At 33.7% G+C, this 20525-nt stretch overlaps 2 protein-coding genes across 7 annotated transcripts in view; one reads left to right on the top strand and one right to left on the bottom strand.

The window, feature by feature from the left end:
- LOC106055600 (probable ubiquitin carboxyl-terminal hydrolase FAF-X) overlaps positions 1–7518 on the top strand; it is a 35708-nt gene extending 28190 nt beyond the window's left edge. For all 6 annotated transcript variants that reach the window (XM_056013224.1, XM_013211919.2, XM_056013223.1 and 3 more), the window contains 8 exons: positions 263–436; positions 788–949; positions 1092–1151; positions 1317–1534; positions 2116–2209; positions 3924–4003; positions 4122–4191; positions 4381–7518. In XM_056013224.1, coding sequence (XP_055869199.1) covers positions 263–436; positions 788–949; positions 1092–1151; positions 1317–1534; positions 2116–2209; positions 3924–4003; positions 4122–4191; positions 4381–4845 — 1323 coding nt within the window. In that variant the 3' untranslated portion in view covers positions 4846–7518. The remainder of the gene's footprint in view (positions 1–262; positions 437–787; positions 950–1091; positions 1152–1316; positions 1535–2115; positions 2210–3923; positions 4004–4121; positions 4192–4380) is intronic.
- A 1884-nt stretch (positions 7519–9402) lies between these two features.
- Positions 9403–18091, bottom strand: LOC106055601 (lysosomal protective protein-like). The gene is made up of 14 exons (XM_013211920.2): positions 17930–18091; positions 16155–16334; positions 15611–15722; positions 15059–15109; positions 14806–14892; positions 14141–14296; positions 13925–14016; positions 13432–13531; positions 13043–13225; positions 12568–12710; positions 11880–11955; positions 11681–11767; positions 11375–11479; positions 9403–10350 (listed from the first exon to the last, which is right to left on the bottom strand). The coding sequence occupies exons 2-14, from the start codon at positions 16322–16324 to the stop codon at positions 10252–10254; spliced, it is 1461 nt and encodes a 486-aa protein (XP_013067374.2). The 5' UTR covers positions 16325–16334; positions 17930–18091; the 3' UTR covers positions 9403–10251.
- Positions 18092–20525: the final 2434 nt, after the last annotated feature.

The following is a 20525-nucleotide window of genomic DNA, read 5'->3' as shown; positions in this document are numbered from 1 at the left end:
TCAATTGTAGGTCTACTCATAATAAAAAGTCTGTGTTCATTATCAGCACTTTGTATTTATTAAAGGAGTCAAAAAAAAATCAGGACATTAGATCAAGAATGATATATTTGAATATCATAAAATATACATTCAAATGGAAAAAAGATGCTCGAAAAACAAAAAAAGTTATGATAAGTCTGGAAATGAATACAAACTGTGCATTACTCACACTATAATAAAGCTGTTCATTGTTTATGTCTGTTCTTGTGTTCTTGGTTTACAGAAACTGCAGTTGTTGAAGTTACGTGTGCCCCATCAGTTCATGCTGGTGGCCCTAGATGAAGGTCCTGGCCCACCCATAAAATATCAGTATGCTGAGCTGAGCAAATTGTATTCTGTTGTGTCTCAACTGGTCCGTTGCTGTGACGTGTCCCAGCGATGTCAATCATCTATTGCTGTAAGTTTACTCCCCAGGCTTATAGTGTTTCATTTCATTAAATAGGAATACTTTTAGCTGCTGTTTATACTGAATTGGTTATGTTAACTTGGGCTTGTTCTGCCCTGCCTTCCCCTCAATTTTATATGAAAGAAATCTGTAAAAAATGGAAAAGGATTTTTGTTTTGCTTTCCATTTCTTGGAGTATAGCTTTACTAGACCCATAGCTTGAAAATAGAATTGTCAAATAAAAACTATAGCATGGAGGGAGGGCTATTAGCCACAATCAGGTTGAAATTCTGGGTGTAGCCTATGAATCAGAAATATTATCTATGAGATGTGTTTAAAATTGTATTCAATATTTGGTTTTAGAACCAGCCACCGCTCCCAAATCCTCATGGTGACCCACTGTGTCCGAAGCCTTTAATGCCCATCCAGCATCCAGTAGCTGAGATTCTTTATGGTCGCAGTGTTTATGTTAAGAAGATCATTGAGGAGGCGAATTCTGTAGATGAAACAGCCAAGTTGTTGAAGGTAAAGATTAGATGCCAATGTTTTTTATTGAATGTTTTTAAATATTAATGGCACATGCTCTATCTTTAGACTAAATGCAATGCTTTACATATCTATCTTGAAATACAAGATACTAATATTTTTTTTCTAAATAACTTTTCAGTATTGTTCTTGGGAAAATCCACATTTCTCTTCATTAGTATTGAGTGAATTGCTCTGGCAGGTAAGGATAAGTTTAGCTTAGTTGACAAACTGAAAAAAATAATTTTACTGTCTAAATATTATTAACTTGATTTTCATTTGCATGCACAAAGGTTACTGGAATATATATATCTAAATTGTTTCCTAAAAGTATTTATTTAGAATCCTTTTTTTTTTCCCCCACTAGGTGGCCTATTCCTATACATATGAACTACGGCCCTACATGGACCTGTTGCTGCAGATGTTATTACTGGAGGACTCCTGGCAGACACACAGGATTCACAATGCACTAAAAGGCATCCCAGATGATCGTGATGGTCTTTTTGATACCATTCAAAGATCCAAGAACCACTATCAGAAGAGGGCCTACCAGTGTATCAAGCTGATGGTGTCACTTTTCACACAGTGAGTTCCACATTGAGATTTAACCTTTTTAAGTAATTCCTTTCTCTCTCTCCCTGTGTCTATATTATTCCAAACTTGATCCCGTACACATGATCACTTGAAAATGTCAGATTACACTAGATATAATAATAAATGGCAATGTCTTTGATTCCGAAGGTTAAGGTTGAGTGCAGTGTTTCACAAGACTATGCAAACTTCATTTTATACCAACAGGTATATCCTACAGATTGTTGGCAATATTTTGCTTTATCATTAAGCCTTCTCCAGATTGCCTGTTTTCCTCTCCCAGACCAGTAGAGTGTAACCATCTACCCCATCTGTCAGTGATCCTTGATCTGCCAAATGTATCCCACAAGAAACAGTGAAAATGGAACTCAACGAATATCTAAGTCTTGTTGAGGTTGAAACGGCAATCGTGAAGCTCAAAAGACAAAACGCCTGGCTCAGACGGTCTTCTAGCAGAAGTGTATTTAAATGTTTGTTGCTGCTCTCACAGATTATATCTATTAAATATATCATATATTAATGTTATTAATGGTACCAGTTGACTGTGTTTGTTGTCTGTTTTGTCTCATATTCAGCTGTGCCCCAGCTGCTGCGATGCTTCAAACAAATGGTGATATTAAAAGAAAATGGACTTGGGCCATAGATTGGCTGAATGATGAAATGGAAAGGGTAAGAGTTTTCCTGCTACCTTTACTTATTGGGCTATCATTAGCCAGACATATAACAGAAGTCAATGGATTAGTCTATTTGTTTTTAGATTTTTTATTACAAATATTGTTACATAATTTTAAAAAGTCAACTTGTCAAATGTTGATTAGCAATAAGAAGAGCTATTTATTATATAGATATATTATATAGATATAGGAAGAAAGCATGTAGAAAGGAAAATTTTAAGACCAGTGAATGTGAAGTAGAAGCTAACATTTTATGTACATTATGTTCATGTGTTCAAAACATAGTTGTAAACTTTGTAACTTGAAGTATAGGCACAAAATTACAAATATATTACAAATGTTATATCAAAATGTTAATGTAAAAATTAATTGTCCAACCATTAAACGTAATTCTAAACTAGCTGATACCCGTGTTATGCTATGGTTTCAATAGTTGGTATCTATGTTAATAATGCCCTGAACACTGTTAAGCCCCTCAGTAAAACTGCCCGCATTACAATGCACCTCCATTCCCAACCCAATTTTCTAGCCCTCAAATTCTATGTACTTTTTTTGTGACTCTTTCATCCTACAGACAAAGTGCCTCTTATTATAACACTTGCCCATCAGTTTGACCATTGTATATTCTAATGAAATGCATATCCTTGAATTCTAAAAGTGTGCAGCTATACCTGACAGCCTTGAACACCTAAATCCATCAATAAATTGGCCCGCATTACAATTATGCTACCCTACAGCTGACACAATTTTCTAGTCCTCAAATTCTTTATTTTTGTCTCTTTCAACCTTCAATAAAACGGCCGACAAACCCTTATTATAGAGTAAGCACTTCAGTTGTAGTCTTCTTATCTATCTGCATTATGATACCCCCAAAACACTCACACGCTGTTTTTAAAGAAACGCTCCTCCCCCAACACTACACTTGATGACCCTTGTATATTCAGTGGAACAGCCAGTAGGACAATAATAGCTCTATTCACAACTTAGTCCACTCTTTACCCATTTTATTTGATTTTGTCAGTCATGGATCTAGAGGCTACATCTTATTTAGAATACCCCATCTTTACTAAACCGTATTATACACCTTACCTTCCCCCCCCCCCCCCCCCCCCCCAGTCCAAAAAAAAACTTGTACACATACTAAGATTTTGTATAGGGCCTTATATTCACTGTGACTATTTTTAGGACTTTAAAAAAATGTTTCATTTAGCCTAGAGCACTACTTATAGATCTAGATCTAGCCATTTTTATATTGTTCTACACAAAACAAATTGGAAAGAAAGTTACGCACCAAAAATGTGTTCATAAGTGCTTAAGTGGAAGGTATTATTGTTTTGTACTTAAGACATTAAAATGTTGGCTGTCTTATACATAGTTAATTTTAATTGCGAATAAAAATTCATTTTCGGTAAATTTAACCACTGCAGTTTCGACCGAAAATGGCTAAGTTGTCGTAGGCTTCAGATAAGTAAGAATAGGTTCAATTTTCATATTTTAACGTCCACAGCAAGTGGGAGAATTAGTGATTATGAGTGGTCAGGACCAAGAATTTAAAAAACATATACTGCATCTTTGAATTCATTTCTCCACTAAATTTTATAACTTTTGTATCCATCTATCTGACTGGAATCCATCTGACTCCAGTCAGATCTCTTTTGAATAGTATTAGATGTATTTATTTAAGTTTGTTTTTAACATCTGATCCACAGAGGCCATATCCAGGAAACACACAATACCAGACATACAATAACTGGTCACCGCCAGCTCAATCCAATGAAACCAGCAATGGGTAATATATTGTTTAATTATTCAAACACCCCATCCTCTGCCTTTTCCTGTAGAAGTTTTTGTTTTTCCTACTCATAATGTTTTGGACAATGTATAATTGTTACTATCTCCATTGGCAGGTATTTCTTAGAAAGGTCACAGAGTGCAAGGCTAACATTGGCCAAAGCCTTTGAGTTGTGTCCAGATGATGTAAGAACATTTTTTTTCATAGTTTGAACACTATTCATATTTGTGTTCACTTTTTATAGTCAAAAGATTTTGGGAATGAATTTATGATCTTTGAAACTTTAGTTCTACTAAGCTATCACATTTAGGAAGAATTGCTTATTGTTGCATCCATCATACAAAGAAAAACATTTTCTACTACTTTCATTTTAGGAACAAGAAGAAACTGAGATAGCAGATGATCAAGAAATTCACCCACCAGAAGATGGTGTGGCTCCAGGCTATCCTGGAGTTGGTGTGCAGTCGGCACACATGGATTACCCTGTTTCACAGGTGGCTCCAACTGGATCGTCGTCTGCTCCTGCTCAGATCACACAGATTCCTGTGCAAGCTTCATCCATCCCACAGCAGCAGCACAGAGGGGTGACACCACCACAACAGATTATGAACATGGCTAATGATATAGCCTTGAACCCTACTCCTATGTCTGGCGGGAACGGCGTTGGTAACATTTACGGGCAGTCTACACCACCAGCCCAAGTTAACATCAACATCAAACAGCCAGTGTCCTCTCAGCGCTTGCCCAACCAGACCCCTCTATCCTCCCCTACCCCTTCCCCCTCTCATGTCCCAGCTCAGTGCAGTGATAATCAAGAAACCGGCGAGGTAGAAGGCTGAACTGTGACATTTATTTATAATTTACAGTAAAAACTTTTATTCTTTTTACAAAACTTTTTTTTTTTAATTAATCAACCATTGCCATGGACACAACAAAAAACTTTTTTGTGGATTGGGTGGCAACCAGTTGCTGGTGGAGATGTTTGTTTGTTCTGTTGCTTTGGATCCTGACTTGTGGTGTGTCACTGTTGTTGCAGTCGTGATATATTTGTATACAGATTTGTACAAATGGTTTTGACTGATGCTGTCCATAGTAATGATAAATGCATATTTTTTTTTTTTGCGAGTTATTAATTTCAACGTTACTGAATGTGTTAACGCAAACTGTGCTTGAAATTTGTGAAAGCTGACTTTGACAAAGTGTAATGAATATTTGTGTTTAGGCTCTTACACTGTTTTTTTTTTTTCACATTATTATTTGCTTCAATTGAATCTAAATGAGACTTGAAGTTCTCATTTATGTTTGGTAATTAGTCAACATGAAGAAATGTTCAATAATAAAGTCAATAAAAGGTGAAGACTGTAAGTCTTGACTTGTGTATTAGTCACCACTTTGTGATGTCAAATTTCATAACTGTCATCTAGTTGGATCATGTTTTTTTTCTTGACATTATGTTTTTATCAATAAATTGAAAGAATCAAAAACTTTTATTTTTCTCTTTATCTTCATCCCATACAGAGTTAATTGTGAAAGTCTGCGTTAACCAAAGTAATGTGTGGAGTATATTCTAAGATCTGTTGGGTTAGCATTTGTCCTACAAATATTGCCTAATTCACTCAATGTCAATCACCTTTTTTCTTTTGAAGAAGTGGGGCTTAAATATTCTGCATCACACTAGTAGGTCTAAATAAATATTTTCTTTCAAGTTTTGGCAGCTTGAACTTCATCATTATTGTTATTAGACTTAACGCTGCTTTGCCGTAAGTAAGAGTGGCACTCTTTAAAGTCTTGAGTTGGCTGTCTCCCTCCCTCCCACCTTTTATTTTAATCTTGTCTTTACAAATAAGTGTTAGCAATGTGTTTCAGAGGAGCCTAAAACTCATCAGGAGAGTAGAGCTGACTGGCAGACTAAGTTGAGATGTGCTACCATTTTAATTTGTTCTATTCAAACATTTGGGAAAAGCTGTCATGTCTCAATTTTTCACCTGTTTTTTTTTTTTTGTTTGTTAACGGGATATGGAGACTTAGTAATTAAAGCACATGACTTTGTGTACTGAAGATCTTAAGTTCAAATCCTGGTCTGGGGTTTTTCAATTTAAGTTTTTTGACTTACTTGACTCCTCTGAAGTGGGGACTAGGTAGACGTCGAAGAAAATAAAATGTGATAACTCTTTGCGTTGGCTACACAAGTTTCCTGTTCATTTACTTTATAAGCCTCTATGTCATGGACCACTATGTCTTGAAAGAATTTATTTTTTAATTGTAAGATCAGAGATGAAGCTTTGGCATTTGTTTCTTGTTTGCTGAGTTTCAGTATTGTAGGGGCAGATTGTTGACTAGATTGGTCACTTAGATTGATTGTTCAGTAGAACTTAGAAGGAGAAAGACAACCATTATTTGTGTTATTGACATTAAAAGTTTTTTGAGTATCCTACATCTATGTGATATACCATGTAGCCAAGTTACAAAAAAACAGTTGTGGCCTTTGGTCAATATTTCTTGTTGTTAAATTGTTGTAAGAAAAGAAATTAGATGACGGAATCATGATCCATTGGATGAGAGTTGTTTTACACAAGAAGTGGGATGATTGCACTGGTACTTTTCTTTAAAAAAAGAAAAAAAAAAAGCATAGCGTAATAACCTGAATACTAATTTCACTGATAAGTATTAGGTATGTGTTTTTGACCTCCCCCTCCCCCCAATTGTGATTCATTCCAGAATGGACTAAAGTCACAGACAATGTGTTGCACAAGTAACTAATTTTGTCAGTAGTTCTTTTTTTTAAATAAAGAGACGAGAATGATTCATCTATGTTATAGGCACTGCGCCTATTTATGGTCTAAATGAAGTAAGGAGTGAGATTTTATTTATTGCCTCCATTTTTGTGTTGAACATAATGCGAGTAGTTACCAGAGCACAACTAGCACTGACTAGAACAGTGATTGCAACAAATTGAATGCTAAGGTTGACCATGTCATGTGATTAGTCGCTGTGTCTTTGATTTCTCTTGAGTTGTCAGGCTGTTATTCTGGCCCTGGCATTATTTATTTGTATTTCACCATGTCACACTGTTTCTTTTGATACAAAGCCAATTAATTGAAAACAATTTTCTCATATTCATAATAAAACATATGTACAGAGGACTATGTTATTTATGTGTATATATATATATTCATTGACATAGATACAAAGTTTTGATTTGTTTGTGTGTTCTGCTTTGTGTCTTTAGATGTCTTGCTTTGTCTCTAAGTGTTAACACAGTTGTTTTTGTTTTGTTTCATGTGCTGTTTAGGTTCTCATTTTAACAAATTTATTGCCTGTGTGAAGTTTTGATGCTAATGTTTTTTTTTTTTTTTGAAGCATGAGGTTCATGTGTGGGTTGCTTCTGTGTTAGTTGGGGGAGAGTTCTCCTGACTCGAATACTTGATAGCCCACTGTTCTGTTGCCTGAATAGCATTTGATGGCTGATAAATACAAACAAAAAATATTAAAAGTTGGACCAAAAATAGAAATTGTGTTGTAAATTTAACTTTTTTTTTTGTAAATTTAATAATTTTTTTTTTGTAAAAATTTTGTGAATATTAAAAAAAAAGTTTTTCCATTTCAATTAGAGAAACTTAAAAAACTTTGTTTTAAAAATATTAACTGTGAATTTAATTTAAATGACATTATTTTTTGGAAGTCTTGAATGTTCCCATATAGTTAGTTTGTTTTTTTAATTTAGATTAGTTGTAATTTTAGGAGGAGTTGCTCACTGAATAATTTCAGTTCCTATTTCATTTTCATATGCCTGAATTTCTTAGGGCAAAATTTATGAAAATTTGCAAAGGTGTTGACAAAGAAACAATGAAAGTATTTTAGGTGTTATTTTGTGTGCTTCAAGGAAGTTTGAGGTAACTTGTGACTAAAGAAATCTAACAGTAACACTCGTCATACCCATATAATAGTGAGGGACTGAAACGTACAAACTAGAGAGCGCAGTACTTCTATTTTGGTCTCCTACTATGTGGAGACCTGGTGGACTTAAGTTTGTGTGGTGTTGCTTTGATTGCCCTCAATTCTTATCTTCTTATCTTATATAATACAGACATTACTACAAAAAAGAAGATGATTACGTCCTACGCGTCATGCATTTAGTCATGCATAATTCTTTTATTCCAAGACTTTCCTCTAGACCTGAATTGTTGTGTATGCTCTGATGGCTGGTTCAGTGACATTTGTTATACATTTTAAAACTTGTAGATAGGAAAGAAAGCTCTCAATTTGTTCAATGTTTGATCACTTGATGTCACACTGAACTGCTCATAGCTGTTAGTAATTCAAGTCAAGGGTAGATGTTGGTCAGCAAAACATTGGGAAGACCTTGAACATGTTTTGTAAAGAAATGGGAGAATCAGTAGGAACAAAAATATTCCAAAGAAAGTTTGAAGGAAAGGTCAAGAATAATTAATCTAGAAAATTTTTTTGTGGGATGATGTTTAAAGAAAATGATGCAAGATATTTGAGTTGGTCAGTAGTTATTGGTCATTGTTCATAGTTAATTGTTGAAGTGTGTTACTAAATTGCCATCTCATGTTTACTTAGAGACAAAACCAAATGAATACTATGAACATCACACGTCACAAAAATATGACAACTGAACATGATCAAGTTAAAGCAGTGCGTTCTATTTGAACAAAGTCTAGAAAGTACATGCAATTGTTTGAATAATGACTTTAATTTTGGATATTTTTTTTGGCTTAGATATTAATAAATATTAAAATAGATAGGACTACTTTAGTATCTCTGGTGCTGACACATCTACTAATAGTTGTCTTGTGGCCTTTAACCTTTCACTAAACACTTACAATTATCTTTGAAGAGAAAATCAAAGATGTTTTATTAGGTATTTTGTCTTAGTAGCAGCTTTGAACATTTACCCTCCCATTCTTTGAAACACATTTTGATTGAACTAAAGAGCTTTTTAGGTGGCGCGGTGGCTGAGCTGTAAAGTGCTTGGCTTCCGAACTGGAGGTCCCGGGTTTGAATCCTGGAATTTTTAATTTCGGGATCTTTGAGCGCCTCTGAGTTCACCCAGCTCTAATGGGTACCTGACATTAGCTGGGGAAAAGTAAAGGCCACATAACACCCTTGTTAACCATAGGCTACAGAATCAGATGACCTATAGACCTCAATGTCTTAAAGGGAAACTTTACTTTTAAAATAGCATAGCTTATCAAAACTTCCCTACCCTACTAGTTCAGCAGTTAGACATACCACCATAAGGATTTCTACTAAGATCCCAACTTTTCACCATGCCAAAACTAAAACTGAACAAAGTTGAGCAGCAGGTCAAGCTGCAAAGCAAATGAAAAGCAGGTCAAGCTGCAAAGCAAATGAAAATCTTAAAACACTACTTTTATTATTATTTTTATTCTTTTTTTTAAATTAGCAACATGTGAATGAAACAACCTTTGAATGAATGAAAACCAGAATATGATACAACTAAAAGTTATGTTAGGCTTGATAGATTTATTTACCAAATGCAAATAATTGATTCAAGTATAGTTTCAGTATAAGACAGGCACATTACTGTAATAAATACAAAGGTAATAATTTTGTCTTTAAGTCAGAAGCAAACAGTATTTTGCATGTCTGCAGACAAGCTCTGACCTACAGACTTTTCACATCTAAGGATGGCGAAGGTATTGTCTGTGGGGAGGGGGAAATATATGAGTCCTAAAAAGATTTTTTCACTCAAAATATTTGGCATACTTTTCAGAATAAGCAGAGTATAGCTCTTAAGGCATTGATTATAGTATATTTATATATTACAACTCTAAATACAATTTTTCTGGTATAGTTTAATATATAAATACTGAAAAATATATTAAGCAGTTATAAGAATCAATTGATTCTTAAGAAACATTATTGACACAAACTGATCCTAGTGGTGGCAGTTTCAGACACAAGATTACACAAGGAAGCTTATGTACAACATCGCCAGGTATCTAGATATGTAGCTCTTCTGTTTTACATTCTACTCTTTGATACAAAGATAACAGAATGCACTTGTTTAATACAAGCAAAGACAAAGTTAGAAATTTAAACACAACTGGTAAAAAATCTAATTTTGAAAAAAAGTATCAATTTATCACAAAAAAACAGGAGGCATCCTATTATAATAATTAAAAGACGTTGTATCAAAGTCAGTATTGTGACACATAACAAACTGTTTGAAATACACATAACAACACTGGTCAACATCATTGCTGTTCATATTTAAAAGGTTTGTTTTGTATAAAGTTCGTGAACATTTCCAAAGCTGGTCTAGGTTTGTCTGTTGGTACCATGTGTCCTGCTCCCTGAAGAAATAATATTTTTATGATAATTAATGTCACAGAAAAACTTAGAACTAATGTCCTGTCAATGAATACAACACAAGTTCAAGTTTCTCTTTATGTCTGTTTAAAAGTCTCAACCAAAAATGCTTAACAACAATCTTCCATGGTCATTTCTTAGAATGTGTTTTCAAGTTGCTGCTGTGGCTTTATTACTAACATTCTTTTAAAGGATCTTTTATTTAATAAAGCTACTGGACCACTTGATGACCTGCTAACTACTGTCAGAAAACACTAACTAAAACTCTATGGTCATATCACAAGATCCTCAGGGCTCGCAAAGACCTTCCTTCAGGGAACAGTACAAGAAAAAAAGAAAGGAATGGAGAAAGATGGTCAACAGATCTTGTGTGGTGCAGCAACAGTCCAACAGACTAAAGGAAAGGTATAGAAGGGTGTGTTCTTATTGCCACACGACTTTGAAATTTCAGTTAAGTTTTTTAGAACTCAAGCCAGTTCTAATGGGTAGCTAAATTTGTTGGCGAAGGCGTAAGAAATTAGTCCCTACTTAGCCATATGACACCCTTATTACCTAGTGATGAAAACAAAAGTTGCCCTGAATAGATGAATTTACTTTTACTAAACGAAATCCTAATGTTGTATTTATACACAAGACCCATAACTCTGAAGGTTTGGGGTGAAGAAAACTTTTATGGAAGCATTAATTAACATGTAGGAGGCGCAGTGGCTTAGTGGTAAAGTGCTTGACTTCTAAGGCGAAGGCCCTGGGGTTCTAATCTTGGTGAAGACTGGGAGTTTTTATTTCGGGATCTTTGGGCACCTCTGAGTTCACCCAGCTCTTTGGGTACCTGACATTTGGGGAAAAGTAAAGGCCGTTGGTAATTGTGCTGGCCACATTGACACCCTCATTAACCATGGGCAACAGAAACATATGACTTTTACATCATCTGCCCTATAGACTGCAAGGTCTGAAATGGGAACTGTACTTTTAAGTAACATGTATAAGGAGCAATAATTAAAATCTTACCCTAATAGTTGCGAAGGTCAGGAAATCAAATGTTTTTACAAAGCCTGCAACTTGTGTTGTACCATCAGCTTCTTTGTAATACCATTTCTTTCGTTCTTGTGGGTTCTAAATTAGATGCAAATTTGAAAGACTAAATTTTTTTTTCTCGGATTCAATAAACATTTTGTTCTAGGACTCAAAAACATTTTTTCTAACGTAATTTCTCTCTGGTTAACTTTAAACTAAGTACTAAAAAGATGTAATCTAATATAAAACTATTTTTATGAAAGGCCTAATTTTATAAAAAGTATTGTTTGCTGCACTTACAGTTAAATTTAAGGAGTCCACAAACCATTCATCGCCTAGAAAGTTGCAAGCCATATCTATGTCACCATTATATACAAGGACGCGAAGCTAAAAAGGAAAGAATTAAATGATTTTAAATATATTATTGTTCATAAGAATAGACATTTTGTAAACAAAGAGTTCATTTATGTTAGTGAAGTGAAATATTATTGAGACCAACCTTTCTGTTAACTGCTTTCAGATACTGAGGCTTTACTGTAGAATATAATTGCTTATAATTGTTGCCAACAACAGTGCTAAAAATTAAAAATAAAGTAAAAGGTTTACATAACAAATACACATATTTTTGTGATATACAATAGATTATTGTTTTCATTATGTACTGGCTAATAAGATCTAAAAATAATAGGTAAAAAAGTATAGAAACTTGTATTTTATTCTATGCTCTTTATTTTTCTTAGCTAGCATTCATTTTTTGGTGAGCAATTTATATTGAATCTGATGTAAAAACATAAGTGAAATTTAATGAATATAATTGTTTGAAAACCTTAAAAAAAAACAATGATTTCATTAAAATGTTTTTTACCATTTTAATTAAAAATGTAAATTATTATTTCAACAAAAAAAAATAATTTTAAGCCTTTTTTCTACATTGGTTGGTAAGAAAATACATTTGATCATTATCAAAACCAACTATTTTATCTGGCATGATCATGTGTGACTTAATTATAATTAGGCCATATTTTTTGTAATATCATGTCATAAGAACTGTTTTGATCTTCACTGACATAATCTAAAGCCCACTTGAGGATCTAGGTCAACTCAAAGTAGGCCATAAAACACAACCATTTAAATTTAGTAGTTATTACAAACTGCTGGCGCATGCTACTTGTGATGAAGTCATTTACCTGCAAATGTCCCAGTCTGCAGCCTCTTTAGAGATGTGGAGAGCTTTTTTAACAGATGCTGAGTTCAAATACTTGATGACATTAGTGTCATTGGTACATGGTGGTGTTGATACTAATTTGTTTGCTGGTAAAGTCTTCAGTTTCTAGAGTCATACAAACAAACAAAACAGCTTCAAGGACTTTACACCAATGACTACAAATACATCATTTCTATTAATTCTTTAGAAATGACACTATAAAACATATTAGGGTTTTGTCTAGCAATAGCACAATCTCTAAGAGACCTTTTTAACATTTAAAAAAAAATTAATTAAAAAATAATGTTGTTTAATTACTAATGATTATTTATTCTTTTTCATTTAATTCTTAAGAACAGTTTATACATTGAACAATTTTAAGACTGATTAGAATGCATAACTTAAAGTTTTGATTACATAACAAGATATAAATTAGAAATAAAATAAAAGAACTAAACCTGTTTCATGTCATAAATTGAGCTTTTTAAAAACATAAAAGGCCAGCCAAAGTTGCTGGTAACAAACATTTCCCTCTCTTCATCAAAATGAAGTGTGAGGTCTTTAGCTCCTCCTGGGCAGTTAGCATACAGATTATAGACATTTAAACCAGACCGCCAAACCAGGTTTTGTACATCTTGCAGCTAAAAAAAAATAAAATAAACAAAAAAAAAACTAATAACAATCTATCACTTTCTAATTTCTTTAATAGTCTTAGGTAAATAACCTTTGAATTGATTTATAAATCAGTAATGCATGAGTTAGGTGTAAAGATGCTAACAACTTTTTCAAAACTTTTAGATTGTACCTCATACTTTAGACTTGAATAAACATATTTACAGTAGCTAACCTCTGAGGAACACTGTGGATTTTTCATACCAGCAACAAAGTTACAAGTTAGACTTGATTCTTTTCCTGGACAACAAACTTTCAACAAATTTATCCATTCCCTGTGCAAGTGAAACATAAACAAAATATAGTCTTCAGTTCAAACTTATTTTGTGTGTGTGCAATTGAAGAATCAATAAAAATAGATATTTACTAACATTATTACATAGTCAATGCAAGTCTGACAGTTTTAGTCAATTAATTTGGAACATTCACATATGAAATTGTACATTTCAAGCTTAGGTAAAAATCTTAATGTATATATTCCAAGAAGAAAAAAACAGCAAAAATATTAAAAGATTTTTTAATTGTTAGCATTTAGCTGATGTTATATAGGTGATTATGGAATTTGTTTACCAAGAAATTTAAATAATAATAAAATATTGTGTAAAAAAAAATAACCAAACCAAATGACAAACATTACACTATGTATAACTTTCAACAATGAAACATACTCATCTCCCAAGAGACCATGGTAGTAGGCAAAGTAAACAATAGAATTGTCATTCATTTCATCATCAGATAATCCATTACCAACTGCAAAACCCTACAATTACAAACAAAAGAGTTTAAAGTGACAAAAAAATAGCAATAAAAAATAGCCCTTTAAAGATAATTGTTCAAGTAAAAGCCATCAAGCGGTTTAAATATCTCAACAAGAAACAACTTACTTTTAAATTAATGGTTGGATCATCCAAAACCCTTGACACCAACGTAGGTACATATATTCCACCGTAACTTTCTCCAGTGATGTAAAAATCATTTTGAGAGTATTCAGGAAACTTCCGAAAGAAATCTTGCAATGCTAAGTGATTACTCTCTGATACCTGCAAAGGAACAAAAAAGTGTCATGAGCAAAGTATGTTAATCATTAATCTGTATAAAAACTAATTAGTTTGACCATAAGAGCTTCATGGTCTAAGAAACATAAAAACACATTTATTACTTAAGACTGCTGTGTTATATGTAAGGCCAATGAGGTTGACAAGTTCTACAAGCAAACAGGCAATGAAAGTGTCAATAACCATAATAATGTCTAGCCACCTTTACTTTACCTATAAATGATGTCGACAAGTGAATCAAGACTTAAGGCTTTTAAATCAAAATCCCAGTCTCTAAAAATATTCAAACTTGGGAAATTGAAATATAAAAATCTACTGCTTATCAGCACATTACATTATGTTGACCTCAGTAGAAATACTGCCAGCCTATGTTCCAAAGTCTTGGACATATATCACCAGCAAACAATCTTAAAGATTTTACCACTGGTCAAAAAAATAAATTGCTAGGAATGATACAAAAAAATGATATTGTAAGAACAATAAAAAAACTTAACCTCATCGTCATCAGTGGTGTAGTTCTTATCATCAGAATAAGAAAAGCCAACGCCAGCAGGTGCTTCCAAGTAGATCATACTTGCCAACTAGATCACAAAATATGATGAATCAATAAAAAGTATACAAAAGAGAAATAAAAGAGAAAATTGTAAAAAAAACAAACAAAAAAAACAACATAAGAGCTATACACATTTAAGCTTTTTAGGGGAAAAATATTTTAAAGTATAAAATTGAAAGTAACTTTTTTTATACCTGATTCCAAGCAAAAGGAAAAGGTTGCAGTGTTGATCCATCAGAATTAACCTGAGAATAGCCATGGTGATAAAATTTCTTAATGAATGCTTTAGTATTAAATTTTCAGTCAGTAAATAAAACAGGTGCACAATTGAAATTTTTGAGCACCTCTCCCAAAAGGTGAAGCTAAAGTCTCTGAGATATAGATAGTCATTTTGTTAAGACAATGGTGACCATGTGTAAAATGTTAAGTAGCTAAGCTGCTGGATGGATCAATTTTAAAATGTTTTGAAATCTATTTATAAATTTTACACACTGAACTCCTAAATAAACATTTGAATAAAGGAGCTTTAGGTCAGAAAATAACACATGAAGTTGTTTGGTGCAATACTATAGAATATCCCATTATCTTCATACTTATCAACAGCTCTATCAGAAATAAGTTTTAAATAAGTAAGTAGTTACAAAATTAGTAAAGTTCCTCTTTCAAACCTTACAATCTATAAAGCCCTATAGATTACGAGGTCTGAATGGGAAACTTTACTTTTATTTAAGTACAAAATTATTTACCCTGAAAGGCCCATGTTCAGTAAGGAATCCATGCAACGAGCTACAACCTGGACCACCATTCATCCACAAAACAACAGGATCTACTTTGGGGTTGCCTGAAGACTCTACAAACCTAATAATATAGTTGAAAATAGCAATAAGTGAGAGTGAAATAATGAAAATAAAAGTCAAAGGAAGGATGAAAAAAAAATTTATGAGCTGATCTGTTTTTTTTTTTTTTTTATTATGACAAGAATATACTTAGTCCATTGTTTCACACCTGAAGCTGATGTCATCAGTTGTCAACACTCATTTAAACAATGTTAATTAATGTTTTCATTTCTTTTTTTTTAAACGAACATTTTTCCAAGCAAAAAAAAAAATACAACAAACAAACCAAACAGCTAACAAAAAGATTGCCTCATAGATCTACATTTGTTCTGGAACCAGTTAAATCAACATTTTTTTAGTGACCTGTATTGTCTATAGTGTATTTATCATTACAGAATAGTATCACCTGTGTGAATAAGAAAAAAAGGTGTGAGTAGTGCAGAATGAAACCAACCAGTAGTGCAGCTTTTTTGATCCAGAACCTTTTAAATATCCAGAGTATTGTTTAAAATTTGGTTTCCATGATAAACCTGGCAAGTCAGAAATGAAGTCTTCCTGGGGAGCTGCTTGCGTTTGGCTTGCAATCACTAAAATTATTCCAGGCAGTAAAAATCTGGGACACATTTTGATTTTTCTGGAAAAAAAAACAACATTTTCATCAAATTTTAAAGTTCATGCATTTCATAATTGATAAATAATGGGTAAAGATTCAACTACGACCTTACTTATAAAATTTAGTTCATACCATAGAACAGTGTTTCCCAAACTGTGTTTCGGAGAACCACAGTGTTCTGCGAGGCCTGAACAAGTATTACACAAATACTGGAATACTTAACTAGTAGGCCACTACGTGAGATAATTTAAAAAATAAGCCAATGGAAGTGTTCCGCTAAATACTCAGAATGTACAATGTGTTCCATTATGGAAATAGTAGGGAAACACTGTCATAGCATATTATAACATCAAAAGCAACTGGTAATTTATAAACAAAAAAAAAATGAAACTTTATAATTTTCCATATGAAGTGTTAGTTGCTTGAATAAGAAACAATTGGTAATATAATATTATAGGATAGTCTCATAACTTATTACATCATTATTAGTTGCACATTTCTTTTGCCAGGTACTTTAAAAAAAGGGCGATTTGTTTTTAAATATATTTAACAGAAAAACCCTCAAGCTATTAAAGACATTAACATCAAGTTCATAATTTGTCATTAAATCATTAATATGGACTTTGACATCATTGACATGCATTATGCTGTATTCACCACACTCATTCACAATAAATTCAAAATATGCCAGAGTCCACACATGTATCACATACAAAACCAAACTAAGTCTAAGAAAACAATTTAACTGACATGACAAACGTGACAAAAAGGCAAAAGTGATAAAGAGAAGTGTGCAGAATGGGTAGCTTGACTAGATCTATATACTTATATATGATAATCATAGTATAGTATATCTTATTATTAAATATCTAGAATGAGTTTCTACTTTATTTAGACTTTAGAATTATATATAGACTATAACTATTCTTTTCTTCTTCTTGAAACTGTCAGTGTAGAGTTGAGCCTTCGGCTCTTGGAACTCCAGGCCAGCAAAAGTGAACAAGAGCTCCTTTTCACTGGCCTGAATGAGAACAGTGTTTTCCTACACTGTCCGTGTGCACAGGGACCACTGCCATTTTCCTTTTCTATACCAGGCTAACTGTGCAGGACACGCCATTTATGTTTTTTTATATATTACTTTAAAAAAAAAAGAAAATAATTACATCCTACACATTTTAAGTGTCAATCTAGTCATGTAGGCCTTTGTTGATTTTCCTGCCTGATTCAGGCAACCCATTCCATTTTCTAATTATGGCACTAGCCTCACTAGGGAAGAAGGAGCACTTGTACGAATTCGTTCTACATTATCATATGTCTATGAATACGAATAAGAAATGTGCCTCTATCTTTCATTCTTTGTGTCTTTCTGAGTCTAAGTATTTCAATAGGTTTTGACGTTTGTTTTTCTAGATTTTGACAATTTTGTAAGGTAATTAAGTGTTTGTATGTAAATCAGTATCAGTAAATGTAAGTTATGATGATGATGGTTAGTTAGAATAGAATTTTACACAACATCTAGATCTAGTGACAATCTAGTCTAGTAAGTTAAGTAAGTAAAGTCTAGTATCAATATCATCATCTCTACTACTAAAACTAATCTAGATTTATTAACTTACGTCAATAGCAGCTCAAACTTCACCGTACTTTAACTAGATCTATATTACTCAGGTTGTTATTAGAGAAGAATATCTAGAACAGATCTCTAGTTCTAGCCTATTTATTAGGCTCCTAGATTCTCAGCAGCACACGAGACTCCGAGAGTGTTATAGATCTAGTACTTAATAGTAGTGATAAGAGATTGCGTTGTCACGTGATCATTTGTATTATGAAACTAAAGAAGCGGGTCATCCATATCAACAAGCAAATTATTTTTAGATCTTTTTGTCTAATCATGTGATAGGTATTAAGCGGAGGCTGCCAAGCTAGTTACTATTGAATTACTGGTGTCAAATGTAGCATTAAATGTCATAGGCGGGGGCCTGAGCCATAAGAGTAGACTCATTTTATTACGCCAACGGACTTGTCCACCCTAACGCATATTTTTTGTTACTAATACAGTAACTTACATAAGTAGGCCTAGGCTACTGTACTTATAGGCCGTTAGACTACATTACATGCTGTAGGCCTATTGTAATTGTTCTGCATGAAAAATTTTGCCTTTAATTTAATGTTAGTGAACGTAAGTAGGGCATACTGATTCAGAAACCATTGCATAAAGAAAATGTAACAAACTAGATACTAATAATTTCTTCCAAACCCGCCGGAGTCAGAAAGTAACTATTAATTACAAAGGAACACTTGCAAAAAAATTTTACCAAGTTTAACAAATCCTAGTTTATACGAACTGATATGGTTTTCCAAATAGACGGAGACAGCTAGGGAATCTCCAATCGCGGGGCTCTCCTCAGGCGCGGGACCCTGGGCAGTTGCCCCACTTGCCACCCCCTAAGGCCTCTACTGATATTATAGGTCTACTGTTTACCGTCTACAATAGTCTACACGATACATTAAATATATTTTGAAGAGAAAACTGCGAGATCATGCATCCCCCTTCTTTTTTTTTTTTTAACCCCCAAAAAAAAATGCAGATTTATTGCTTTTCGTAATTTATGAAAACTTTTTTTTATCAAATCATCAATTGGACATGTCTAAAATCATAATAAGATGTATTATTATTATTATGTCAGAAACTAACGAGTAGTCATTCTCTGGCGCTGCCAGGGTCGAGTTTCGTTAAAGAGAAACACAATTCATCGTAGTCCCTTTAACAGCTTCAACTGAGGATTTTTCTGGTGATGTGGCAGGTCTGCAGCAGTACCGCCCTCTGACAGGCAACGCGGATGTTCCTAGGAATGTTAAGGGCCTTGAAGGTATCTGTGAGGTCAGTTGTTATTATCCCCTCGGTTGATAGGCCTATAACAATGGGGTATATTGTTATTTTGGATAATTTCCATTGACGCTTAATCTCCAAGCCTAGGTTCCCATATTTTCTTTGTTTTTCTATCTCAGTTTTTCTTAAATTATGAGACAGTGGTACAGCGATATCGATAATGGTAGCGTTTTTTTTTTCTTTTTTACCGATGAGCAGTAAATCAGGGCGATTGAAATCTACCGTTTTGTCGGTCAGAATAGACCTATCCCAGTACAGCAGATGTTCAGTAGACTCGAGAACCTCTTGTGGCGAGTATTTATAATAAGGAGGAGTGTCCTTACCGATCAAATAGTGTGTCAAAGCCAAGTGTTGATGTATTAACTTTGCAACTTGGTTATGGCGACCTATATAGGTAGGCTGATTCTGATAGGGCTGGACATCTTGCCATAATGTGTTAAATCGACTCACCCACATTTCCACATTTTCGTCATTTGTCGACAACATTGAGTTTTAAGATATGCTTCTCGTATTTTTTGTCCTAATTACTCTGTGCTGTATGGCTGTAACAAAGCCTTCTGTTTCAGGGTAGAGATGACCTGCTTTGAGCCATGTTAAGGAAGCAGTCTTGTCAATGTTGTTCCCATGTAATAAAGCTGGGAATTTTCGGTGGAGGTTTTTTCCTTCCCATTGGCGAATCTCATGCCCTGCGTCGTCCAAACCGACATTAACATCAGCATTGTGTAGGTTCAAAGGGGTCACTTTGGAGTCATATTTGCGTAGAAAGGAAACTAATTGATTACTGGAGACGAGCAGTTTTGATCGTATTTTTAAAACTTGCATCTTACACAGTTCCTGGGCAGGTATAACCTTATGGTGGAGAACTTGGTGTGTAGGCATCGAAATTTGGTTATTATTATTATTATTATGTGTCCACAGAGACATTTATTGATGGTGTCTGCAGCAGGCCCTCTGAAAGGTAACGAGATTCATGTTGGCGAGGTCAGTTGTCACTTGGTTGTCCTCTTGGTTGATATAACAATATATTGTTATTTTAGATTACTTCCATAGTCTTTTTATACCTAAGCTTGGTTTAGCTTAGGATTTCATATTTATTCTTAATTTTTAATTTTTATTTTTTTGTATAAAAAGTATGATATTAAAGAGTGTTTTAATTATTCCATATAGCTAATAGAAATTTGAACGCAGATAGAAACTTTTCTTGTTCCTCTTTTCAGCTTGTTACCTGTCCGCGGCGAGAGGTTTACCTAAAATGTAATAATCCTCAACCCTGTAGAAACACCCAAAACATGTAAAAGGAAAGCAAAATAGCGCAGTGTTCA

The sequence above is a fragment of the Biomphalaria glabrata genome, chromosome 15 (genome assembly GCF_947242115.1).
Source record: "Biomphalaria glabrata chromosome 15, xgBioGlab47.1, whole genome shotgun sequence".
Classification (NCBI taxonomy): Eukaryota; Metazoa; Mollusca; class Gastropoda; family Planorbidae; genus Biomphalaria; species Biomphalaria glabrata.
This window is presented reverse-complemented; position numbering and strand designations above follow the sequence as displayed.